The sequence below is a fragment of the Anopheles nili genome, chromosome X (genome assembly GCF_943737925.1).
Source record: "Anopheles nili chromosome X, idAnoNiliSN_F5_01, whole genome shotgun sequence".
Taxonomy (NCBI): domain Eukaryota; kingdom Metazoa; phylum Arthropoda; class Insecta; order Diptera; family Culicidae; genus Anopheles; species Anopheles nili.
The window spans coordinates 2,752,297-2,778,381 of record NC_071293.1 but is presented as its reverse complement, the minus strand read 5'-3'; the positions used below and the strand labels follow the sequence as shown (position 1 = coordinate 2,778,381).

At 53.2% G+C, this 26,085-nt stretch overlaps 2 protein-coding genes across 2 annotated transcripts; one reads left to right on the top strand and one right to left on the bottom strand.

The window, feature by feature from the left end:
• Window positions 1–1,349: 1,349 nt before the first annotated feature.
• Window positions 1,350–21,259, bottom strand: LOC128728429 (proton channel OtopLc-like). Its single transcript, XM_053822053.1, has 6 exons — window positions 21,253–21,259; window positions 3,356–3,755; window positions 3,008–3,228; window positions 2,804–2,938; window positions 2,467–2,730; window positions 1,350–2,391 (listed from the first exon to the last, which is right to left on the bottom strand). Exons 1-6 carry the CDS (start codon window positions 21,257–21,259, stop codon window positions 1,448–1,450), a joined length of 1,971 nt encoding a protein of 656 aa, XP_053678028.1. The 3' UTR covers window positions 1,350–1,447.
• Window positions 21,260–22,539: 1,280 nt separating this feature from the next.
• On the top strand, window positions 22,540–26,037 carry LOC128728427 (proton channel OtopLc-like). The gene is made up of 3 exons (XM_053822052.1): window positions 22,540–22,593; window positions 23,191–24,548; window positions 25,464–26,037. The coding sequence occupies exons 1-3, from the start codon at window positions 22,540–22,542 to the stop codon at window positions 26,035–26,037; spliced, it is 1,986 nt and encodes a 661-aa protein (XP_053678027.1).
• Window positions 26,038–26,085: the final 48 nt, after the last annotated feature.

The following is a 26,085-nucleotide window of genomic DNA, read 5'->3' as shown; positions in this document are numbered from 1 at the left end:
GAGCCACAAAAAGGAGAACGAAACAGACACGTCAAGTTGGATGAAAGAAGAAAAAGGAAGCCAGCAAAAAAACCGGTGCCCTCCCCACTTTCGAAACGGCGAGACAACATCGTGTCACAAGGGGTATTATAGAAGGAACGCAGGAGGCCAGACGATGACGATGGTGACGACTCGATGGTGTGCTCGAGTGCGAATAGGCAGGGCAAATATCCCCCTCCCCCTCCCTCCGCCTTCTTGGCATGATCGTGCCCCCCCTCCTCCCTCCCCAGGCGTGTGTGTGTGTGACATTATGCTCGGCGTTAAGGGCGATGCGTTCTCGATGGTGGAGTCGCTGCTCCAAAAGTTCAAGTTCATCCAGCTCTAGCTGCAGTTTAAACCTGCTGTAGAACATGCGCCGACCTCCGACACGGTCTGGCAGGGAAAGGAGTGTCCCCTCCCCTCCGCTTCCTTCCCCCCGTCGAAAGGAAGTGACCCAAGTCTCCCCAACCCAGCTAACCTACAAAACCCATCGGAAAGGTCGCCCCAAAGGTAAGTGCGGTTTGATCGAAACTGGTTCGCGGCAACTGCAACCTCCTTCCCCCCGGTTTGCACAGTAGTGGGGAGGTTCATCACCCTCACAGGCGGCGCGATCGCGAACACAGTGAGTCAGCAAACACTTCCCAGACCACGGTCCCGAACAAACGCAGTCTCGCGAGGTCCGCAACGACGTAATCGACACCCGACGTTCGATGACGTCCGGCGCGCCATCAGTCTGAGGGCTAATTGCCCTGCGAAAGAAGGGTGGGGCCATAAAAAAAACCAACAGCCCCATTATCAATCAATGCGCGACACTCGGCGTCCCCTGATGGTGCCCCCTGATACCTACGAGGTAATCTCGCTCGCAGTTGTTGGCGTTCTTTTTTTTTGCCTCTTCTTGGGAAGGAACCCGCCAAATCCCTCCGAGCAGCGAGTCGCATTAGCTGTTGCCCAATAGCAGCGCCAATCGGGCACATTATCGGGGCAATCGCGAAATACCTTAAGCCCACCCCAATCGGATATTAAATTGGTTCCCAAAATTCTTGCACTTTAGGTTCCGCTAAATCCGCTAAGACCCAATCCACCATCGATCACACTGTTAGACTTTGGAGGGCGGCTCAGAATTCGGACTTCCTGCAAGAGCAAAGGACCCAACCAGGGGTTAATCTCCACCGGTGCCATAACTCATCGACGGCATTTGCCGCTGCAGTGATTGACGTTTTCGTCGGCTTTGATTTGATCGATGACGGTTGGGTGGATTAAACACACTTCAGGCTTACGGGTGGGCTTAGTTTGTAACATTACTCGTTTTATTGCACTATTAGCAAGCTATCGGTTGCGGGTACGGCGTAATATTTGCACTTAACTGCGCCTGTGACAGCACACTTGACACCTAGCTGCGAGTTCCTCGGGCTCTCGCTCGCACGATCTGCTAGCTTGCCTCGTTGTACCGCGCCTTGTAGGTGTTCTTCCAGATCTCAAACAGGCAGATGGTCGAATGGAACCGGTAGAAGATGGCGAGTGGCATCGATACGTGAGCGATGATCGCCCACGCCCCTACACCGTAGAATCCCATGATAAGCGGCCGGAAGCTGGCGCTACTCTTAACGAGAGCGTTCACCATCCAAGCGGCCAGGTTGGCCACCAACAGGAACGTGACAATCTCACGACCTGGCTTTGTCCGGTTTTGGCGGGCTCCCTTACATCGACGCCACCAACTACTCACGACGAACAGCGTCTGTAGTGAGGTCTGAGCAAGTCCTGCCACCTCGGAGATAACGGCCCAGTGCAGCAGTTGACCATGCGTGTGGTAGGTGCCAATGATGGAGAACACCCCGTACAGGTAGATGCCGGTTTGGGTGACGAGCAGCAGGTGGCAATCGATGGGCAGTGGTGGAGGTCTGCCCGTACGATGCGTCACAACTCGGAGATCTCGCATCTTGGTCATGGCGGCGATTACTCCTGCTAACGTCCCGGCGTATAGGACGAGCTCGTACATCACAATCTCAAGGGTAGCTGCATGACGAAGGCTTCGCTCGCGGCGTAGTACGAAATACATGATGAGGACCAGTAAAGTCAACACCAATGTGACGATTCCAGCGAACAGACCTCGTTGGGCGCTTGAGCAGTCGATTGAGAGTCGATTCGCAGGACGTCCTGTGAGACCTTTCTCGGGTGGAGTAGGTCGAGGTCGCGTCACATCACTATTACGATTTAACGCGACCCAGAGCTGATACATCGTAAGAGCACAAATCAGCGAGTACTCGATGGTGCACGGGAACAGAAATGGAGCCACGTCGTGTACTAACGTGCCCATGATGTTAGTAGTACGGCAGGCAGAGGATGCAGCCGCGAGCTCCCCGTGCTTTGATCCTGCTTTAGGAGATAAAACGGTGGAGTAGAATATTGGCATCTATCTGACAGATTGGATATCTTCTTTATAGCGCATACCTGACTGGAGGTCGGTCCGGTTTGTCGATTGTCCGTGGTTGATATACACGATCTCTTGTTTGGCCTCCTCTACCAACACGTACAGCCACTCACACACGTTGGTGGCGATCATGTGCATGAGTCCAAATCGGGACACGAACGCGTGCTTTTCGAGCCCGAAATCACGTCCACTCACAATGATGAACTGCATCTGGACCAGACAGAGCACCATCCGAATGGTGGGCATCAGCGCGATCAGGACATTTCGACACCCTTCGGTGTTAGCTTGAAAGAGCGAGAGCACAACGTTCACTCACGTCTGTTCTCGAGATGAGCTGGTGTCCTTCTTACGACTTACCATCCAGCTCGAAGTACTGCCCGAAATCAAGTGCTGAGTACACGAGACTACCTATTCCAAACGCTATTGCTCCGATGCGGAGGTAGAACGATCCACCGTGCAAACCGACACCATGACCAGACTTGCCGGACTGTTCTTCTGAGTGAGGAAGTAAAGGAGAACATCGAATAGAAGACACTCGGGATGTTGATGGGGACTACTTACCAGGACACTGTGATAGAAAATCCATCTGAGCTCGACGTCGGTACCGCGCTGCATACAGGAACGTGCAGAACGCGATACTGACGCCGTATAAGTACAGGTAGAACCCTTGGTGAAAGTTAGCAGGTGCGCCACGTGCCACAAGCTCTGTCACTGGCAGTGTCACACCAAGGATGATCAATAACTTTGCATAAAGGGCTGACAGGGCAATCCCGAGATGATTCCTTCAGGGTGAGTCGGCGAGAGGAGATAGAACAATGTTAACTCGAGGCTCCGTGACAGAGTATAGTCACTGGGAATATTGGGGAAAATCCTCTCACATGTGACTCATAAGAAGTCTCTGGGTCTTACTTTGCGAGGTCCCTGTCACGTTGCTGCCGTCGGTGTTCTCGGGTGAGGTCTTCCGTCTTCGTTGACACCTCGGAGCACTTTCTACTGAGTGATAGCTTACTGCCATGTCGACGTAGTAGATCGAGGAAGACACGTCGTTGCGCACCAAAGCTCGACAGACGACGCCGTGGCTCATGAAGGCTCGGTGAGTGTGAGCCACTATTCCGATAGGGGTTCTTCGCGAAATGGTACCGTTCGACCAACTCAACACTGTCTAGTGTACCTCGGCGGCTCTGAAGCGGCGAAGGCCTTGCACTCGTCACCGCAGAGGTCGGACTATGACTTCCATCCGAGTCTCTGTAATTCTGATGCAGGCCGCCTCCTTTGCCGCGTCGCTGTGGTGATCCACCTGGCTCATCATCTGTTGGGGGATGAACGCTGGTGGTGAGTGAAAGTGAGAAGGAGAGAGAAACAATATGCCATCAGTTTCTTAGGCTTTGGCTGATTTGTTCCGATTCCCGCAGAAGTGTCTTCTGCCTTCGTGAGCCACACAAGCCGCCGAGAACACACACCGAAGCTCCGGAATTCGAATCATGCCAGGTGCGTTAAACAGACGAATGGATAAAGGGATAAAGGAGTGAGTTCACTGCTAGATCCACCGATCCTGACGTCGCTTCTCGACGTTTCTCCGAGCTCTGGAAGCCACAGACTGCCAGTCGGTTGTTCCGGAAGCCTTCGGGAGCGCCATTTCCACGAAACAGAGCCTGTTGGTGGGGACTCGTGGGACAGAGGAGTAAGATGGCTGCGGGCTAAGCTAATGCACGGCAAAAGGGTGATCACGCGTGCTAATTGGCTGGACCAACCGGCGGTACGCGATCGCCACCTCTTCAGGTGGAGCCCGCACGCCGATCGGAACTTCCGCGGGCAACACCGAACACCGAACGAAGGAGAAGATGTTGAACAACGAAAAAAAGTCACCACCCTTCACGCCCTACCTCGCCCTAACCGGCATAGTCGGCACCATCTGAAGGTGAACTGCAAAAATGTGTCTCCGAAAACGATGGAAAAAAAATAAACGCTACCACCCTCAGGAAGCGCCCAACCTGCGACACCCATGCGCGTTGACTGACAGGCGCTGTCAAGTGGTTGGTGTCGGGTATGGTGGCATGGTGGTGTGGACGCTCGGTCTCCATTATCGAGTCGAACCCCTGCACTGATAGCGTCGCTCGTCGCTAATTTCGTCACGGCCCTCACCCTTCACTGGAGCATCCACTAGCCCCGCAAGCCCAGCGAATCCACCACCGAATGCTAATTAAACTAGCCTGATAAAGAGTTTATAACATAGTTATTTGCTGCGCGAGTCGCGCACTCTCATTACGCGCAAACGGCACGCTGCCACTCACTCGTGGTTCGGCCTCTCCTATGTACTATCTTCGAAGGCCGACCGGCCATCCTGTGGAGCACTTGACAGCTCTTCGCGCGCGCCTGATGCACTGTCGACGGCAGGTCTGGCAGCGTGCGTTGACGCTTGGGAAGCGTTGTTCGAGGCAGGGATTCGAGGCCGGGCGATTCGATTATGACATCGGATGCGTGACGGAGAGACACGGACGTGGTAGAGCAAAAGCGCGCACGGCAGTAATTCGCGATTTCGAGAGCATTATGATTGAGTTACACACTCTCGATGCACCCGCAGGCAGACATTGCGTGCTAAAAGCCAGACGAGCCCGTGCGGGAATAGGGCGCGCAGATGGTGGAGTGCGAATGCTTTTCGCGTGTCCCTTCGCGTTTTGCCGCACTTCTTGAGAGCCCGTTGCTTCTCGATGTTGAATTTTTGCTTTATTGGCGACTCGTTTATCGCGATCGTGATAAAACCTGGCCGCCCAGCGTAAGGGGTTTTTCGTGACGTGCGGCAGTTATATTGAGCGATGGTCTAATGCACCCGTCGTGTGTGCGTCGCGCCTTAATAGCCTTAATTCGGCTGTCGTAATTTTATTAGCATCACAGCCGGATGATTCCGGCCGAAGGTGTCCGTCTCGGTTTCGCTGTTAATGCGCACCGAGACCCGGTAGCACGCTCCGGCTCCGGTAGCTCGCGCGAGTCAGTGCAGCGGAGAATTGCACATCATCTACTTCTACTATGGCCAGGGTGTACTATGGTTGGGTGTGTTTGCTCTTCCCCCCGACTGCTCAGTTTACAGCACCCCAGGCCGGATGTGGCCGGTATCGGTATTTGCTCTCTGGTTTTCAAGCCTCTGTAAGAGCCTGCCGTCTATCTCGGGCACATCACCTACCGACAACATTTACTGCTCTGCACGTGCACACCTTTTCATTAGGTGGGGCAATAAGTAAGGGAAGGTTTATTTTTAGTATTACGATTGAAAAAATATGTTATTCTAATTCCCGCGACATGGCGAGAGCAACTCAGAGATATTTCTTACTTCGCTCATTTCAATTAGCTGTTGTGTAAAATTTTTCCATTTTAAAATTATCACCAGATAAAAGCACTGACTCACGTACCTGTTCGATGAAGAAGCGGCGGTTCCCGTGGCTGGTCCTGTAGAGCAGGGTGTAAACTCAGGGACACCTTCTGAGTCGATCTAATTGAAGGGGAGAGAATGGGTTCGATTCCTCCTCCTGATTTATTTCACACCTTGATATCTTTTATTTACCAGCACACGTATATTGCGCTATATTTGCTTTTATGTGGACCTTGATTTTGTTGCACTGAGGATTAAATTCATTTCACATGACGTGTCAATAAGTTGTGTGAATTATTAACCGTACAATTTGTAAAGTGTTTTGTGTAAAGCTGGTAATTTGCGAATATTAATAATAAAAATGAAAGATAAGCAAGCTACATTTTTGCTCGCAAGACTGCTCACGGCATTTCCACAGAACTGCCGGTAGTACTCAACGAACATATTTGCCCTAATCACGCATCACATCAAAATAGAACCGTTCGTAGGAATTAAAAGGGCAGACTGTTATCCTTATCTTTATGATGGAAGCATACGCAGCCTCATCCTGATGAAGCCAAAGTAAATTGAATAATCGGCGTCGCAATATATGTGGCAAAACATGTACTTCTCTAAAGTATTCGATTCAAATGCTATCGGTGCTCGTTTTCGGAGGCGCAGTTTTCTTTCAATTTATTAGAAACACGTGATTATAAAAACAACTGACAATAGAGTCCGACGAAGAGGTATATCCTTTCGGTTACAGATTGATTTGTTAATTAGTGTGTGCGTTTTATATATGTTTTTGAATTAAAATTGTATTACAATTGTAAATACTGATATATAATATATTGCAAGATGGTCTTACCGTCCTTAATAATCAAACTTGAAACAATACGTGTTTTGGTATTTTATAATATTAAAAAAACACTTTGGAACCTGTGGATTAGGTTCATGATTGCTCTACTCTTGATTATAAAATGCCTTGTACAACTAAAAACACAAGAGCTGTTGATAGGGTTTAGCAAAATGAAAGGTTTTGTTTAGTCTAGTCGCAATTTTGCTTTCGTGACGATCCTGTGTGATTCCAAAATTCCAGAAACAATGCGCATCAAAATAATGAATAGCCTTCACCAAGCGCTTCCTGTTTTAAGGCACATTCAGTCTCCCATTTGGTTCCAGCGCAAAAGGAAACATGATAGCCCTACGTGAGGGATTGCTCGCAAATCGGCTGCTCTTTCAGGTCGTGCCTTTTTCCCAGCTTCCAGCTCGAATCCCAACGTCAGCAATCTCTCGTCATTGAAGTAAACGAGCTTCGCAACGTTGAGGGATCAACATCAATTTCGATGTACTCATCCGGAAGAGCGCTCTATTGTCCATTAGACTCGTTCTTTACAACGTATCATAATAGGATAGTGGAGCAATATTTAAGAACAGCTTCATTGATTCGATTTGCCCATCGGTATTTCACGATTGATCCCATTTGCTATTCCCACTAGCGCTCGAATTCGGTGTCAATGTGTTGATCCAATCTGAACGTTCTCTTGCGCAACAGAGCGTTTAACAAGTGACATTTACAGGTTTACATAGAGCGAGACAAACTGGTCTTAATATGTTGCTCGTTAAGAGCCAAGTGTTGCTATTTAGCATTAATTTACCGCACATTCGGATGGAAAGATGGTTGGGCATTAGAGACGCGTATGAAATGTGGAAGATGTACGTTACAGAAGTCTCCTGCAGAAAGATATCCTACGAAAGATATGCTCGAATCCTTTCTATTTGAAATTGCATTTCAAATGGTAAATGATAAAAGGGATGAGCTGAAGCTTAGCTTTAGCACAGTATTAGAGAGTCAGCTAGAGCCAGTAAGAGTCTACGCTGATGGTACGAAAACACGACAAAGTCGACGTCCCCACGCAAGAGCTACGGCATCGGTGTTCTGTCGTGGGTCCTCCCGAGAGTACACTTGTGCGGTATCACCTTCAACGATGGAAGATGACACGCGACCGTTGGCGGGAGAAGTGAAAGATTACGATTCACCACCATTCGGGCAGGCTCGATGGTGAATGTCGTAACAACAGGCTTACAGAAGCCCTTTGCTTCCGCATCGCGGTGGCGTTTTACTGAACCACATATCCGGGGCATAAGTGAGTGGTTTTGGAGATGAAGGAGAATTGGAACCCCGAGACGAATTTTTCTTCTCGATTTCAGCAGGTTTACGTGTGCTTTCTTAGGAGCAAGAACCTCTACAAAGCCGTGAAGGAGGATCTTGAGGAGGTGCACTCGGCATTGCTTCCAACCTACCATTATGACGCTCTCCTAGACCTCACAAAAACCTGCCTTTTGCGAATCCTGCCTAGAAGCAACCGCGCATTCAGAAGAAGAAACGTCAAACAAAAAAAAAAGTCCACAACTCCTCGAGATCCGCGAGATTCGAACCTAAAGTCCCGCGATTTCAGAAAGTCTTCATTTCAGAAGTCGTCCTTACGGAGGTGTTCTTTTCTTTTCGCATCTCACACCGAAGATCGAAAGCCGAATTTGTGCGGAAGCCCGTAAATTGCGCCCGGGGGTGGGGAATCGCTTCCCGTCTCTTCCTCCCCCCCTCCTCTTTCTCATCAAAGGGTGGGCATACCCCAGTAAACTAATTTCGGCAAATAAAGTACGCCGCCTTGGCGTCGTTCCGGCAACCAGCGGGCACCCGAACGGAAGCGCACCGCGCGCTGGCAAATTTAATCAAACTCCTGCGGGTACTGTGGGTGAGAGGGGGGGGCCTTCGCCCTTTTGGTGGGAGTTGAATTTTCCCTCTCCCGTGAGCTCCCTGCCCATTGCGTACGTCGCTGATTTGTGCTTCTCTGTGGCGAGTGAGTGTGTTTTTTTTTACTTCTCGTTGCTGCTTTGGCGCCCTTTTTTTTGGGAGCTCTCGGTTGCGCGTAATTTTTTGCACTTCATCACTTGATTAGCGCACGAGGCGTCACACGATGCTGCTGCCGTACCTTATGCCGTGCAGGTTTCGTCGACAACGAATTGAAGATTACGCGCGGTTCGCGCCTCACAACACGTTAGCCAGCGAAACCCGATCCAGATAAGGTTTTTTTTCTTCTTTTTTTATGTTCTTTTTTTTTTGGTCGCCCTTTTCCCGGCGGTGGTCGCTTTTCCGGTGGCGGTGTTGCCGAAAATTCGCTCAGTAAACGTGACAAGGAAGGATGGGTGAGAAGGGAAAAGAAAAATCAAATGAACGCTAACGGAACGCAACACGTGCCCGTTTAAAACCCCGGCTTGAGCGCTGGGAAAGGGCCGATCGTTCTGGGCTTCGATTCGATTTGAATTACACTAAATTGAATTATATGTACGTAGATTTTTATGTATCACTTGTAGCACACCCCCACCCCCACCCACCCCCCGCCGGCGCGTACCCTTCCATCACCCTCCGTTTCTCCCGCGGGTGTGCCGTAAGGGCAGAATCCAATCAGGACCCCATTTCCGCCGGACTCTCGCGGGGTTGGCAGGGTGTAATTATGTTCCCGTCTCACCTCACCACCCGCCACACCTCCCGAGTGTGCTCCTTCCCGGCATTTGGTGTTTTAACGGTGAGATTTTTGCCGCCGAAGGATATTTTTTTGCTACTTCCCGCACCAACTCACCGTCAATTGATCCAATCACCGGGCCCTGGCCGAAGGGCTCGAGGGCGAAACTGCAACCCAGCGGGTGGTGCACCCTCGGGAGAAGTACCACGACCGGGTGGTGCATGATTTGTTCTCCCTTCGGCCCCGGTGTGGCTCGTTGGTCCTTCCCGACGGGTGGTTTTACAGATTTTTCGTTCCGTCACCCTACCCTTAAAAAACCCAACCGAATCGACCGAACGGGCTTACCGGAGCGCTAATGACGCAGCGCCGTCGGTGGCGATGCCCTTAATCCCTATTTACGAGGTTTGCGAGCGTTTGCGAGCGAAATCGAAATGGTAATGGTTTCGCTTCCGGCCCATTTGCTTCAGGCCACCGATACCGGGACCACCTGTGATGCTGTGGAGGGGGAGGGAGGGGTTGGAGAGGTGGGAGAATCCCTCTCCCCAAAACCGGGCCCTCAACCCCCCCTGAACGTTGAACGTTGGTGGGAAAACTGGGCCACCGCCGGTTGCGCTGTCAACAAGTGTCCTGGACAGCCCCTGGGAAAACGTGCAAAGCAAGGACCTCACAGAGGAACGGGGGAATGGGGAGCTGGGAGGGGGGATAAAGCGAGGAAGGCGAGAACGTTAATCACATCACATTCTGCACTGCCGGGCCGATTAGCTTGGCCAGGATGGTCCGCTTAACGAGCTCGCACGATCGCCTGCTCGTTAGACCGTGCTGTCTCCTTCTCGCTCTCGTTCTCGCTCCCCCTCCCTTGTACATAAGGGCCCCCAGGAGGTGGAGGAAGCAGAGAAGAGCAGAATGGAGGCAAGCAACAAGTGTGGCATCGCTACCTGTTGCCCAAAGCCCACGAGCCAATCTAACCCGTGTCCAGTTTTTCCCGGGACCTCAGAAACGTCGAGGCCACTGCAGAGCGACTTCTCGCTTTACGACACCTTATTCGAGCGCTTCTGTTCGATCTTTCGTTCGAGGGTGATTGTGTCTATCGAGAAAGATGATTGTACTTACCGCGCGCGGTTTCCGCTGGGTAGCGTTTCCATTTGCTCCACGTGTCCAATCGCACGCTTTAGCAAACTCTCAACACCTCACAACTCGCAAACACTGGAAAACACTGGCAAACACCTTCAGCACCGTGACCCTGCTCAGCTGGCCGCTCCATCCAACAGCTCCCCGTCCGTTTGCTTGCGAGCGAGCGAGAGTGAGAGACAGATTGTGGCTCCTCTTTTGACGAATTTGTGCGCGCGAAAACGCCAGGTTGATTGAAGAGTCCACGTTCGCCTGAATAAGCGCCGGTTCGCCTGAACGCGCGGAAATGCCAACACCTGGCACCCTAAGAACACTTTGCGTGTTCACTTCCAAAAAGGGCTGACCTGCTGGAAGGGCTTTTTAGGCCACCGTTCGCTGTCACGGCAACTATCGAACTGACGCTGCTGATTCGGCGACCGTTTCCTTTACGATACCTCTGTGGTGCGCCTCACCCGGTGGGGGTGGAGGAGGAGGGCGAGGAGGGATGGAGGAACTGCCAGAGGACTCGTGGTTCGCAATGGCGGCACATCCCTGTGCCAGGAGCGAACCGGAAGCGGCCCGACCGAACCCGAACTTCGCAGCTCGGGCGACTCGAGCGAAAATGGAGCGGGATGTGGAGACGTGGCTCTGTGTGTGTGCGTGTGTGTGTGTTGCTAACCCTCGGGGCTACCATTAGCCCAGCCGCCGGCTTCATGTACTACATAATGCCCATCCCCCCTCCCCCCCTCCCCTTCACTACTCCCTTTCACGCCACCCGCTTAATGTGAGTCGTCCTCGAGCCCTGTCCCAGGCCGGAGATGAAGATGAACCCCCTCGTGCTGGCTAGAAGGCCGCGAAGCGCTAGCGGTGGCGCTAGGTGCAAGAAAAACATACCGACCACCCTCTGCCACCTACCCACCCAGCCACCCTTCCGGCGCTTCCGGCCCGAGTGGCAGGACGAAAGGACGAAAAGGGGCCGGCTCGTTCGCGCTTTTCGCAATGCACTTTCCATCCTTCTCGCTCGCTCGCTCGCCCCATCTCGCTCATCGTTGCTCGTGCTCTCTCCCTCTCTCTCTCTCGTGCGTGTTCTCGCTCTCTCAACCGCGGGGCAGCATCCGGGATGAGCCCAACAGGTTGTTTGGCTTGGCGTGGCGTTTGGTTTGGCGGTTCGAAGAGGACGTTTCGTGTGACGGCGAACGGAAACCAAATGAAAAGAAACCCACCCTCCTGCAGAACCCCTGTCACAGACGGGTGGCTTTGTGTGCGTAGGTGTGAGAGAGAGAGAGAGAGCGAGAGAGTGAGAGAAAGCGACCGTTAGTAGGCTTGCGGGCCGAAAAATCAAAGGCAAGGATTGTTCGAGAGCCACGCGTGTTGTAACTTTTTAAAATACACAACCACACGTGTGTGTGTGTTTTCTTTTCATTTTTTCCTTCCTCTCAAGCCGCCCTCCTTCCCCCTCCCTCCCCTTTCTTCTCCCGCTCACCCTTCAGGACGTCACTGGTGATGGGAAGTAATATTTCGAAACAATGCGCAACTGGAGCGGAAGACGATCGACTCGGGGGAAGGATCGGGTATAAAAATAGAACCCAAATGGGAGAAAGAACTATTATCCATCCCGAAAAAGGATCCCCCATCGGGTGGGTGGCAGCAACAACAAAAAAACGGTACAAAAAAGGATTGGCGCTATTTATTTGATCAATTTATTTCATTTCATATTCCCAACCCAGTAAACCAGGCGGGTGCGGGAGGGACTCCCATGAGTGCTCTTTCTCTCTCTCTTTCTCTCTCTCACTCTGGCGCGTGATAGTCAATTTCTTCTTCTTCTGCGACATATCCCATCACGATGGCAAGTAATCGCTTTTGCACCCCTAAAATAACCTATTTATTCATCGGTCGTGCGTGCGAGGGTACGCGCGTGTGTGCACGAGATTGAACATGCACATATCAAGGCACACGGTACGGTGGCACAGGGGTAAGCACGGCGGGAGGCCGGAGGAATGGCGAAAAATTAAAAGAATAAAAAAAAATCATCCCCTAGATCGTTACATCCCGACCGGTTGGAAAGGACGACGCTTAAGGGGGTTGCGGGGTCGCGCGAGGGGTGCAATCGAATCCTGCCTTTATTTGTGCTCTGTCTCGCTCGAACAACAGCGCTTTCTCGCTCTCTCTCGCTCTCTCGCTCGACAACACACGCTTCTCGCAGTCGGACATATGCGCACGTACGCTGCAGAAAAGGGGTGGCTGTGGGCGGGTTTGGGGTGATTTGCTGTCCGGGTGGTATCCGTTTTTTGTTGTGCCCCCTTTCCCGTCCACAATCTTCCACCCACCATCCCCCCCCCACCCCCCCACTTCCCACCACACCACGGTCGAATGAGTTCGGTTGGCTCGAGGGCGATAAATGGCGCAACGGTAGCATCACTCCTGCCGAGTGGACGGGGTGACCGGGGTGCCAGGTGCGCGGGGAGGGGAACAACAAACGGCCAAATCAATGAGCACGGTGCGGGGCCCCAGGTGCTGGTGGAGTTTGTGGAGGAAGGCAGCGGACGCTTCGGAGGCTGCTAATGGCGAAACGGAGATGGGAGGAGAAGGAGGGGGGGACGGGGGTGGCATGCAGAGAAGCGGGAAAGGTGGAAAGGTGTGGAAAGCAATTTCGTGTCGGTTTTTCCCGGTTTTCCGTGTGTCCCTTTTTGCTGCTCATGCGCCGCAGGACCTCGCACGCGTTCGTTCAAACGGAACGTGTGACAGAGACCGCACCGTGTGTGCGTGAGAGAGAGAGAGTGTGAGAGAGTGAGAGAGAGAGCACGCGAAGGACGATATAGCCGTCAGCTTTCTAAATTGGCGGCCCACCGTCCTTAAGTGACGGTCGTTTCGGGTGCTCCCAGGAGAGGAGGGGTGTCCTGATCGGGGCTCGATTGACCCGCCGGGATTGCAGCCGGGAAACTGCACGCGGAAAACTTCCTCACAACCATCACCCCCACCGTCAACCGCAGGCCGCATGCCACCGCGGATCGGTGTTTCTTTGGGTTTTTCGGTTGGCGTTTGTTTTTCTTTCGGAAATCAAACCCCTTTGGGAATGAACCAGTTGAAGGAGGAGGGTGCGAGGGGAGGGGTGGGGCGCGGGGAAGGAAGGAGGGGTCGAGGAATGGGAATCGAATCGTCCTGTTGCTTCGGCCACTCACAAAACCGGAAGCTCACGCATTCTTAGCCTTCAGCCTCCTGCAGGACTTCGTGGGCTGGGGGAGGAAAGGGGGATAGGGTGAAGAAGAAGAAGTAGAAGAAGCTGACAGAGGCGGGGATCGTATAACAATCTGACTACCTCAATCTTCTTTCCCAAAACCAACCAACCTTCCTCCCGCAGGTGCAGCTTCCGTTCGTCCTGCCGCCTCACTGTTATGTACTCCGCGGGCGCTCTTCTGGAGGCATGGAGGGAAGCAAGAGGGGGGTGGCGAATGGTGACAGGGGAGCTGGGAAAGCCCGGTTGTAAAAGGATGGCAGCGAGCAGATTGCGAAAGGGCAGTGAAGCATGTACACCGGCGCATCCACGCCGTTGAGCACACCTGTTGAGAAGCTGCCAGCGTTGGGTGCTGCGGGTGGGTGGAGCGGGCAGGGAAGGTAAGGGAGCGAGGGGAGGGGAGGGGAGGGAAGGGAAGGGTGTTCCGCTTTACATAGCACTTAAGGCTTGGTCCGTAAATACAGCGACGTGGCAGCGATGGCGGCTGCTACTTTCGCTGGCATCCGATCCGAGGTTTGCAGGTTCGAGTTGGAAGGTTGCAGGAGCCAAAGGGGGGAGGGGGGAGGGGGGGGGCGTTGGAAGCCGGCGAGAAGCGAGAGGCTCGAGTAAGCACGAAAGAGAGAGAGAGAGAAAGAGAGAGAAAATGGCAACGGTGCAGGAGAGAACATCAAAAGGACAAGATCGGGAGGTCCTGGCGTGGAATAGGCCTGCCGTTCCCTAGCTCGGGGACACGTGGCAGAAGGGTGAACAGGAGAGGTGGATGAGAGAGAGAGAGAGGAGGGGGCTAGGAAAATTCTCGGAAAACGGAGCGGATTAGCCTGGCCACGAGACATCTTTCATAGTGGGATGTTTTCGTCGAGCTTCGAGCGCAGGACGACGTGTGGCAAAGTGTGAAGGATGAGAGGAAGGGGGGGAGGGGGGGGGGGAGGGAGGCAGGAGGGGATTCTGGACTTGCTATCTCTCGAGCGCAAAGCGGGGCACTTTGTGGGCACCACACACACACACACACACATGTATTCTGCAACCCTTTTTCGCTACCTGAAGTCAGTCGCTTGCCGTACGTTGCTGTCAGAGGGTGAGAAAGGGGTGAGTGCGGAAGGGAAGAGGTGAGAAGGAGGGGGGGGGTGGGGGTGGCTGGCGAGGTGAGTCCATCCCCGATAAGCCTGAATAGCAAGCACAACCCTGCGGTGGTCAGCTTGGGGTCCGCTTTCCACACGCTTTTCCCCGGAAAAGCCTATTCTGCCAGGTGTCGCCTCCGAAGGAAAGCGAGAAAACGGTGTACGTGTGTCTGTGAGTGTTACCCTCACTCCCTCATTCAATTCTAGCAATCATCCCCATGATACTACCCCCCCCCCCTGCCCCCGCCTCCCCCCTTACCTGACCACCCTCTACTCAGCCCCCATCATAACTGGATGCTCGGAAAAGCCACCGCTTTGCGTTTAACTATTTTATTGAATTGCCTCCATCTCTCCACCCCCCCCCCCCCTTCCCCCCCACGCCCCTTCCCCTTCAACCCACTCATTCATCAACCGTAGCAACCGAAGCGAGGGAGGGTGGTTGGGGATTTTGCTCGGTGTGAAAATTAAATGCGGCACAAAACTCGACACGGGAAATGTCACTCAAGCCGACGCTCAAGGTTTCTGCTATCTGCACCCGTCGGTGTCGCCACACGTGCTCTACGTGACTACGCGCACCTGTGTGTTTGTGTATGTGTGTGTGTGTGTGTCGATGCAATTATGAGACCGTCGAGACCGTGTGTGTGTGTGTGCAGCGACCACTGATTGGCACCATCAAGCCAGGCTAAAGCTTTCCCGGGAATGGGAATGTCCCGACGGAACTGCGCTTCCTTGATGTGAGCGTTTTCTCTTCACTATCCCTCCCCCCCCCTCTTTTTGTCATGTCAGAGGGGGGGGGGGGGGAGAGGGGTGCATTTCGGTTGCCAATTTAATACCGGTTCGGTTCTCCCCCCTTCCCCCCCCCAACATCATCTCCGGGACATGGGCCACGAATTGTTTTTATCCCAAAACTGTTCAGTGCCATTTCTACCCGCCCACCCCCCCCACCCCCCCTTTTTCTCAATTGAGTCACCCCATTTGACAGCTTCCTCTTTGACAGTAATGACAGCTGCCGGCCGGTCGGGATGGCACAAAACGGTGGCGCTATTTTCGCGCCCCCGGAGTGGGTGCCATAACCTCACTTTAAGAACCCGGTTGCCGCGCGGATTGAGTTATCGGACTTCTCCGCACTTAGCGGGCTGCCGGGTTCGATTTTCCTCCGAGTTTTTCCCCGTTTTTCCACCCTTGCTGAGGCGGTACTTTTCTGCTCGAACGCCAGGGAACGGGGAGCGGTAGGGGGGGGGGGGCTGGGGGTGGAGTAGTGCGTTTATTATGTGTCACCCCTCTTCACGCCCACCGAACCACCGCTCCACTAAAGGACATGGCCAAAAACGGTCAAAGATGGCCGACGTCCACCCCTTTTAACCTTAGGTTGGCCCCGGCGGGGGGTGAGAGGAGTTACGGAGGGGTTGCCGAACATGAAAACGGTAGGAGGGCATTATTTCCGGAAGAGATGAGTGTGCTTAGGTGTGTGCGCGCCCGTGTGTGTGTGTGTGTGTGTGGGTTATTTTTTATCCTTGCTATTTCTTTTCGGTTCTCCCCTTATTCAGCGTGCGTGTCCTGTAAATTGAAACGAAAGCGACAACCTAATGAGCGTCGACCACCTGCAGAGCGCCAGTGACAAGGGTGATCGAACTTTAAAAATATCACACACACACACACACACACACACACTGAAGATGATAAAACATCGGAAAACGGTGGCTTCGATAGGGGGAAGGGGAAACGGTCGAGAAATTCATCTCACCGAGCCGTATCCTGCGTGGGCCAGGAGTTGTTCGCAGGGCATGCAATCGTCTATAACGCCGGTTCGAGGGTTCGAGCTAGGATCGGAGGTCCCTTTTAGGTTGTGGAAAGGACACTTGTCCTTTTGGTTCGGTGGATTGAAGTTCGGCTAGGGGTTAGGGGACAGGATCCACACACAATTACACATTCACACACACACACACTCGCACAAGGGGTGAAAAATACACGCGAGTTTTCCGAGACGCCGTGGAAATGAACCGTCCGTCTCACGCTAATCGCGGCGGCGTACTGATCGTGATCCGGATCCGCGATCCCGCCACGGCACCAACCCTAAAGTGCAATTGCGTTCTACCCTGCTTTTCCACTCTCGTCCCCTCCCCCCTCCCCCTCTCCATGATTGCCCACACCCTCAGAGGCTCAGTGGTTTGGGCCAAAAATTCGAAACATAAAACGGTTATCGAACCGTGTTCGTTTCGGGAACGAGGTTTCCACTGAGCTGGCATGGGAGAGGGTGCAGGTTGTTGTTGTTGCATGACCCCTCACCACTCTCTCTCCCCCCCCCCCCCCCACTCTCCAACACTTCCGGATGGTCGACCGGAGGCGTGCCGTGAGATGGTACTTCCGGTTGGGTGACGAGTTGGTTATTGCTATTTTTTTTGCTCCCCAAGTACTGCTCTTCACCACCCCCTGTTCTCTTCTAGCCCCGTTGTCTCCCCCATCCTCCCACTGCCCCGCTATCCACATCATTAACCCGTTTCGGCGCGTTTTGCAGCATCGACGCACGAACAATCGAACAACGCGTCGAAGCGGTTGGTGGCCTATGAGGGGGGTTGAACGGTGCGGGGTTAACATTTTTATGCTGATGAGCCCTGTTACCATTCTGGGCCGCGCTTTTGTTGCTCCACACGGCCCCCGACAGCAAACCAAACATGGTACTTTAATTTGAATCCCCACCCAGATGCGCCCAGATGCGGTGGAGGGGTTTGGTGGCCCGCGGAAAGGGCAACTGGGTGGGTGGGGAGCGGGGGGGGGGGGAAAACAACCAAAAACAAACTCGAACGTTTGGCGCACCCCCCCGCTCCACCTCTTTGTAGGTGGAGGGTGGTTTTTGGGTGGCATAATATTAACAACAAAGCCCGGGAGTAGCGTACCCGAGGATGGAAACCACCCCCAGGGGAACGGTGGACGAGAGGGGGAGGAGAGTGAGGTGATTTGTCGTTGAACGCGTGCCCGCGTGCGGTGGCAGCGAAGGGTTTGGCGCGCGCGTGAAAGGGCGCGCCAAGCGATCGGAACGGGGGTTGATTTTTTTTATTTCAACCCCTATTTCGATGGCCAACGATCGGAAAGGTGCCGTGCCGGTGCAGTCAACCGGAACGCACCGGGCAGGGTTTGCTCTGGTTCGTCAACCCTTTCCTCGCTTCACAACCCCCCCCCCCCCTCTCCCGCCCCTTCACCCTTGGGTGACCTTCCCAGAGTTCCAAGCAGCTCTGTCGATCGATCGATCAAGCTCGACAATGCTCCGTGTGGAAAAGGGATGAGGGGTGGGGGGGGGGGGGGAGAAGGGGATAAAGGGTTGCAAGGCAGGTAAGGGTGGTCAGGGGAGGGCGCATTAAATGCACCACGCACCAAGCGGCACGCCAGCAAAAGGGCGTTGCGCAACGCGAGCATTGATTAGTTTCGAGCAGCATCAATCGGCTTGTGGTGCGTGAGAGAGAGAGAGATGGGTGACTGGCGATGAAAAGTCGTGCAAACACCATCCCCCCCCCCCGCTCTCCCGCTGCACGAGAGGTTGATCATCCCCTTGCAGCTGCTTCGCCACCCCTGCCAAGTACACATTGTTACAGGTCACATGAACAGACCGGTCCAAGATCAAACCCCGCGGGTGGGAAAAGAGAGGGGGTGAGGGTGGCGCAGTGGTGACGGATGATTGAGCTTTTGTGCGTACGTGTGTGAGTGTGTGTATGGGTGTGTGTGTGTGTGTGTGCAGGCCAGAGGATGCAACATTCGATCGATTGGCCTCTCGGTCACCTTTCGGCGGCATTGTTCGTTCGTGTTGAGCGTGGGGTGAGGGGGTAGGTGGTTGTATACCCACACCCCTTCCTGGTGGGAGGGAAATCATTCCCTCCCCCCTCTTCTCCCCACACCGTCACACCCCCTCACTCCTCGAAACAACGAACGGACGGCTTTCATCGCCACCCGCTTCCGGTTGGACAGGAAGACCGGAAAAGCGAGCCCGGGTGAGTGGGAGGGTGCATGTTTGTCACCCCCTTCGATGAAAACTCTTCTCTCCTCCCTCCCCCTCCCCTCCCCACCCCTGCCGGATGCATTTTCCCGCAGCACGGTGCGTCAGTTTGTCCAAAAGGCAGGTCGTTTTTTTTTGTCGAGCTAAAAACAAGAGGAACTAAAAAAAAAAGCAGAAAAGAAAATGAACAACTAAATAAAACAAGTTTTCCCCCTGTTCGCCCTCTCACCCCCCTTTCAAATAGCACCCCACCCCCGGTGAGGGGGTGTTTTTTTATCCTTTTTTTATTTCGGGACCGTCCCAAAGAGCTGGTGTTTTCCTCTTTGAAAGTTGAACGTTGCACTTTCCCAGGTGGCAAGGGGTGTGCGTACGCCCACGCCCGCGTGTGTGTGTGTGTGTGGTCGTTGTTTTTCCTGCACTCTACCACACCCCGCACACCTCCTCCTTCCTTCCCCTCGATTCGGGATGTTCTCGCAGCCCACCGGTCCGGCTCTCGGAACATCAATCAATTCCATTGGAATATTGCCGGCCCCTAATTGAATTTCCCATCGCACCGATAAAGGGCCGACCGGCCAGCTCGCCACACACACACACACACACCGATCCTTAGGCCTACTCGGGCACCGGAAGCGTACATTAGGAGTGCAAAAAGGCGTCCCTCGGTTACCGGCGGCGACGACGACGACGACGTCGCTTCTGCTGCTGATGGTGATGATGTTTGCTACACGACACGACAGGCACACTTTGTTATTGTTATTAGAACCGGCGTTATCTCCGGTCCCGTGCGCGAGATTTCCATTCTGGCCAACCACACGGCCCTTCGCTTTTCCGCTTTTCCCATTCGCTCGTCTTCCTTTCTCCCGCGCGCGCTCTCTCTCTCTCTCTCGCTTGCTCGTTCGTTCGACCGATGATTAACTCCTTGCACCGGGCCGAGGGAAAACTTTGTGCCATTTTCCATTCGCCCCCTCCCCTCATGTACACACACACACACACTCTGGAGGCACGCAAGCATTTTCCACCGCACTGGCTGGTCGGATGGTTCGCTTGCCAGATACATTACAACCTGGTTGAATTAATTCAATTTGGTGTGAATAAAAGATTTTTAATTGAATTCTAAATTAAATTTTCGTGATCGAACTCGATGCCCCAGGGCTCGCGTTGTCGGCTCGAGGGGTGAAAGAGGTGGCGAGGGGGAGGGGGGGGGGGGGAGTGGGTGGTTTTTCCTCAAGCACCCACGCGCCCTGCACCCGGCCAGTGTGAAGGAAGCGAGTGCGTGTGACATTAGAAATGGAACATCACGGCAATGGTTGAGCGATTCCTTGCCCGAATGCGCCCGGCCCTTTAAGGGCTCGTCGATTATAGCGGCTCGTTTGACGGATGCAATGCACTGCAGCGCGATGCATTCCGGGGTGATGATAGCATTTGGGATGGCGGTGTTGAAAAAACTTCCCAAATAAAATGACCCACAAAACCTTGCATCCTCGCAAAACCTTTTGTCGCATTTTTGGTGATTTTCCTGAGCCAGGAAAGGAAATGATTGAACGAGTTTTTCGATTTTGGCCCCAGTGAGGGTGTTTTTTTTTTGCATTTCTTTCATTCTGCCATTCCATCTCACTCGCCGGGAGCGTCGAAAGGGGGCTTAATTTTATTTCCGATATTTTAATTAAACGTCAACCATCGCGGCAAGGACTCCGGGTTGAGTGAGTGTGTTTATTTTGTTCATAATTTGGGGGTTTTGGGCTTTTTATTTAAGTTTTGTTTTGCCGCCCCGTTAATCGCATCAGGCAGGCTAATTGGACGAGTCGCTTGACGGTCGATTGGTTGAATTTTGTGTGTTGGTGTGCATTGATAGCGATTTTTACGTTCGTTTGCTTACTGACAAAGCGCGCAAGGTCTCGGTGGCGTCTTGTATGTCCAGATGGGCCTCTGGAGGTCTCACAGAACCAGAGTAAAATGATTTGAGAAACCGTAATAACCGATATGTGCCTTCGTAAAACAACAGCACAACACTAAGTGACTCATTTGAGTGACTTAAGAGGAATAAAATCCCAACCATTAGACGTCAGATACTCCTCTCCGAGCTGTCAAATAGAGCTCGTGGCTCTTCTCTGGAGTTCCCTGGAGCTGGTAATTAGAATATCCTCCAATCGCCCACCTTTCCCACGCCTGAATGTAGGCAAATCGTACCGGATATGGCGGCCAACCGCAGGGACGATGACCACATCGGTTGTGGTGAGTTGGGAGAAGTGCTATGGCTTCCAGCCTGGGAACCCAAAAATAGACACTCCTCCAGCAGCGCACTCAGCCGTCCTGCCCGCCGCACCTGAACCGAAGCCTACGAGCCAGATAATGAGCTGCACCGGATGTGCTTGTCTAATAGCAGCTCTTTCCGAGCCTACCACGCGAAGGGGTTGGTTTTAAAACCCACCCCTTTTTGCTTTCATGTGGCAACGCGGGATGGGAAATTACGATGCGAAAGTTGCAATCGGTGACTCACCCGCCATTGCAATCATCCCCCTTCTCCTCTCTCCCTCCCCCCCCCCTCTCCCCTCCCTGCCAACAGGGGCGTTCGATTTATTACAGGCAAATAACGCATGGGGTTTGCCGGATCAGTGCCTAACCTCAAAGTTGAACCGATCGATCGGCTTCCGGTGGGACTGCGTTGGGGTTGTGCATGATACATGTCGTAAAAGTACGTAATCAGTAGTAAATTATGCTGGAAGCAAAACAACAACACCCCTATTCTCGGGGGCGAGAGGTGGTGTTTGATAACCCTTCTTCAGGTTGGAACTTAAACTACAAATTACTACCGAGTTGTGAATGTGAATCGCCCGATGCGGGAAGCAAGGGATTTCTTTAATTTATTGGCTCACCTCACACCCACACCCCCCCTCCCGTCCCCCTCGACCATCTACCACACAATCGCTCAACATCATCAATCAATTAGCAGTGATTCGTGACGAGTGTCATTATGTGAGTTGACCACCTTGTTTTGGGGGAGAGAACAGCCTAAGTGGGACGTGTAGAAGGGGGTTGGATTTTTGCCAACAAATTAATCAGCTTAATCGAGCTTAATATATCTTGTGGTCACACATCCACACACACACACACATACGTTGTACACCATCGAACTACTGCTCACTTGGTTCGACCATCAGCGAGACGTCGACGTCGACGACGATGGTGGCGCTATCTTAAGCCGACGCGACCGACGTGATTTCATCGATTCTATCCCACCCTCCCATGTGTGTGTGCGTGTGTGTGCTCTTTTCCTCCTCCCTCCTGTTTCCTCCCCACCCCCTCCCGTCCCCTGGGGTCCACCTATCGATCAGCACCCCTAATCAACGATCGGATCTTATCGCGCGGAAAAGGGATTTTCTCCTCAACCTGGATCCTTCGGTGGAACGTCGACGCATCGGTTGAGTTCCGGTGGTGGGAGGTATGCTGGTGGGGGTGGGCTAAGTGCGCAAAACACGCTTTCACGGTGGCATGAGTGCGTGTGTGTGTGTGTAGGTGGGGGTGAGTTCATCCTCACCCAGGCTGCCACCGGACGGTGGGTCGATCCAACCGCTCAGTACTGGAGCGGCAGTTCGCGCGGTTACTGTTCCGAAAAAACACCACCCGAGGACGCCAACTGACCCTCCCGGTCGCGAAAGGGGAAAAACGCGTGCCAAGAGGGAAGGGGGGGGGGGAACCCAGTGGAAAAGAACCAAAAAAAATAACACCCAGAGGAGAAGCACACGCGTTGAAGGAGGAGGAACGTTTCGAGCGTAACCTGAGAGCCATGCCCGAAACGAGCGAACCGCGACCAAACGACGATGGTGGTATTGGTGGGCAGGTGAGGTAGCGGGGAGAACTTCCTCAAGAGCGGGCGGGGGTTGTGGGCGGTAGAGTGGAAGGGTGAAAGGGTCAACCAGGTCCAGGTGACACTGTTCGAGGACTAGCAAAGGCCCAAAACAGTCGCCGTTCGAGATGAAAGGAACGGTGAACGGTGAACGGTGAGCGGTGAACGGTGAGCGGTGAGCGGTGAACGGTGAGCGGTGAGCGGTTCCACGGCGCCGGTTCGCAGCTAAATATAGCCCAAGCGAAGCCGGATTAACCGCGCATGAGTTATCAAAGGGCGCAGGGTCGGGCTGGTTCCCGATTTAACAGTTGATTGACACTCCAAAGCGGTCCTTAGGGGTGCGGGAATGGCTGCTCGGAATGGCGGAAAAACGATACCTCGCGCTCCACTGAACCCTTCAGTCGCCTAATGAACTGTTCCGTTCACCAACAGCCGAACGGATGAAAAGGGTCGTCATGTGTGGAGCGTGAAGTGGTCGTTAATTTCCCACCGAAGCGTCGTGCTGGCGAGTTGGGAAAAGGGGTTGGGTTTTGGGAAAGGGAGAAAAGAGCGGCTTCCACGATCCAGCTGACTCGCGCCGTTCTTTCGCAGGGTACACCTGGTGGGGGCTTCATCACCCTCACGGTTCCATCGATCGTGGAAGACTTAGACGGTGGACCTCCAACACCGACGGGTTCGTTCCAGAAGCGACCACCTTCGGTGCATTCTACTGGTCGTGTGCCACCGCCACCTATCCTGCGTGCGATATCGATGCAACCTTCGACCGGGGTGGCGTCCCATCACGTGCCACCACCTTCAACACCTGAGGAGAAGTCGAAGTTCACGCGCAGGTACGTGGCCGGTGTGACTGGTATTAGCTACGCGCTGTTCCTGATCGTGTTTGGGCTGATCGCCTTCATCACCGATGCGGTCGAGAACAACGCTCGTTACCCACTCGCGGAGGTGTTCGCACTGTACATGGTCACGGTCGGTATCGTGTACTTCGTGTTCTTGTACGTCGACATCCGGCTGTATGTGAGCCGAGCACAAAAAGCCTTCGAGGAGCTGGAACGCCGTCGGCAGCAGTTTGAGATGCCAACTGAGAATGGAGGACCTGCCGTGCTGGCACCTTTGGAACCTGTGCGACATGATTACTGCTTTGTGACGGGACGGCATGGTGAGATCATCTATCTGAAGTTAGGTGCAACCTGGTTTTGCTTTGGGTTGCTCATCCACTCGGTACTGCTGCTGTCGTACCAGGGTATCCTCATGAACAGTCGTGACGGAAAGTGGGCTGAGTGCGCATCCAACACTACCATCGCGATGGAGGTGTTGTTCCTGTTCTACTGCCTGTTTCTAATCTTCTTCTTCTGGAAGTACGCCAACATCGTGATCAACCGTTACCGCGGAATGGCTCGATTTGGAATCATGCACGCTATTGGCACAGCACTCGCTTTCTGGGTGTTGACGATCGTACGTGAGACTGTGGTGGCCATCCGCATCAAACAGTCGTACTACGAGGACGACGTCGTCGGAGTTCCTGTGGAGGGCGACCGAGATGCGTCCATGATCGCTCCAAACGATTGTCCAGGACCTGAGGAGCTCAACCAGGTGTTGGCATCCTTCTCGCCGTATCTATACCCGTTTGTGATTGAGTTCAATATCCTCATCGTTGGGCTGTTGTATATGATCTACGCCAACATCAGTAAGTGCCCGAAGAAGATCACGGTGCGAGGTCATCACGGGAATGCGCACTCCTCCAGAGCTGGTGGCAGTGTGGTTGACTTCGATGGTCGAAGTGAGTATAGTGACCACTGTGAGGACACCCTGGACCACGAGGCTCAGGTGAAGTCGAGGCTGGTTGTGTATGGAGACTGTCAACATGCAAGCCGCGGGCTGTTCGCTGGATTGCTGCTTGTCGTCGCCACCATCGTTGTCATCATCCTGTTCCACATCGCGTCACGTGACGAGTAAGTTCATTCACCTATCAACTCACCATTCAACCTGCTAGCTGCTATACAGGGTGTTTGGAATGCGCTGGAGGACGACGGCAGGTGCTACGGAGTGTTTTTTGGGGTGATGGTTAGCTTTCAAGAGGTGTAATGTCATTGAGACAGACTAAACTAAAGCCTGTGTTAACGTTTGAGAACCTAAAACCTAAAAAAACTATCTTCTCAAAGAGCGTAAGTGAAAAAGGGCACTTACCGTATTGAAGTGAGAAGAGTTTGTATAGTTTGTAAGGCCACACCTCATTGGGTACTGCATGCTTGCTTGTCACACTTTCGTGTTCGCTAGCGTGGAATAGAAAGCTTCGTTAAATGAACGCTAGCAGTTTTAGAACTATGCTTGAGCGAACTTCGAAAGGTTGTCGTGGATTGTTTAGTCTGTCTGTCGTCATATAGGCTTCAAATGGTTGCTCTCAGTTAGCTTACAATACATCTGGGGTTATCTGTGCGTAGCATGAATGTTGTCTTTTGCTAAAAGTTAGATAACACTTTAGCTAAGAGGATGTTTTTTGATAGATCGTTTATGGTGCATTCGTGCATTTATTACTTTATGAAAAATCAGACACTTTACACTTTTGATGATATTTCGTGCTAATTGTGCGTTTTACAAGTGGTACTTAGCAAACATCCTTTCTATATACGCACCTTTACCCAAGGACAGCAAAAAGTGTTGACTTTTCGTAACTACTGCGTATGCGGAAGGATGATAACGGGTGTTTTATGTCATTGCGTTCGTCGAGTCCCTCCCAAACCACGCTAGCTTATCGCAGGTTGTCTGCAACCCAAACATCCTTAAGAGCACTGCTAAGACGCTAATCTCCGCCATATCCGAGCCCTCCACCTGACGTCACGGTATCTTGTCTGTGTGTTCGTCCATAGTGACTACCGCGACACTGGCATCCTATTGGACGGAATTTTCGAGGTGACCGTGCTAGGGATCATGATCCTGGCCACGGTTATCGCCTACTACCAGACGTCCCGGCTCGACATCAACCCACATCCAATCTCGCGCCTTGACGACGTCCTGCTGTTCATCGCCATCCCTGCCTTCTTCTCTGAGACGCTCTTCAGTATGATTCCCGCGTTCGAGAACGGTTCCATCCTGAACGGGTTCATCGTATTCACGCAGATAGTGCAGGTGCTGTTGCAGACACCGTGGATCTGTGACGCTCTACGACGTTGCTCAAACACCGAGGAACTGCAACGCACCAAACCCGGCAAGGAGCTGGTCACGTTCATGACCATCGCGAACGTCTCGCTGTGGGTGTACTACACCTTCTCCGTGAAAACGGGCGATTTCGGAGATGAGCGGTACGACTACTACGGTGACGTGCTGTGGTCGATCCTAAACCACCTGTCATTGCCGCTCATCATGTTCTATCGCTTCCACTCGTCCGTGTGCCTGGTAGACATCTGGCGTCATTCGTACGAGCCTGGCGAGATGGCTCACTGACGCCGGTCGTCGGTCGCCGGTTCAACATCTACCACGCAAAAGTATTAG

Coding starts and splice junctions, on each gene's coding strand:
- LOC128728427 (XM_053822052.1), top strand. CDS start 22,540: ATGCCCGAAACGAGCGAACCGCGACCAAACGACGATGGTGGTATTGGT. Junction 22,594..23,190: donor ATGGTGGTATTGGTGGGCAG/GTGAGGTAGCGG, acceptor GTTCTTTCGCAG/GGTACACCTGGTGGGGGCTT. Junction 24,549..25,463: donor CACATCGCGTCACGTGACGA/GTAAGTTCATTC, acceptor GTTCGTCCATAG/TGACTACCGCGACACTGGCA.
- LOC128728429 (XM_053822053.1), bottom strand. Junction 3,229..3,355: donor CGTGACAGGGACCTCGCAAA/GTAAGACCCAGA, acceptor CTCACCCTGAAG/GAATCATCTCGGGATTGCCC. Junction 2,731..2,803: donor GCAGTACTTCGAGCTGGATG/GTAAGTCGTAAG, acceptor CGCTCTTTCAAG/CTAACACCGAAGGGTGTCGA.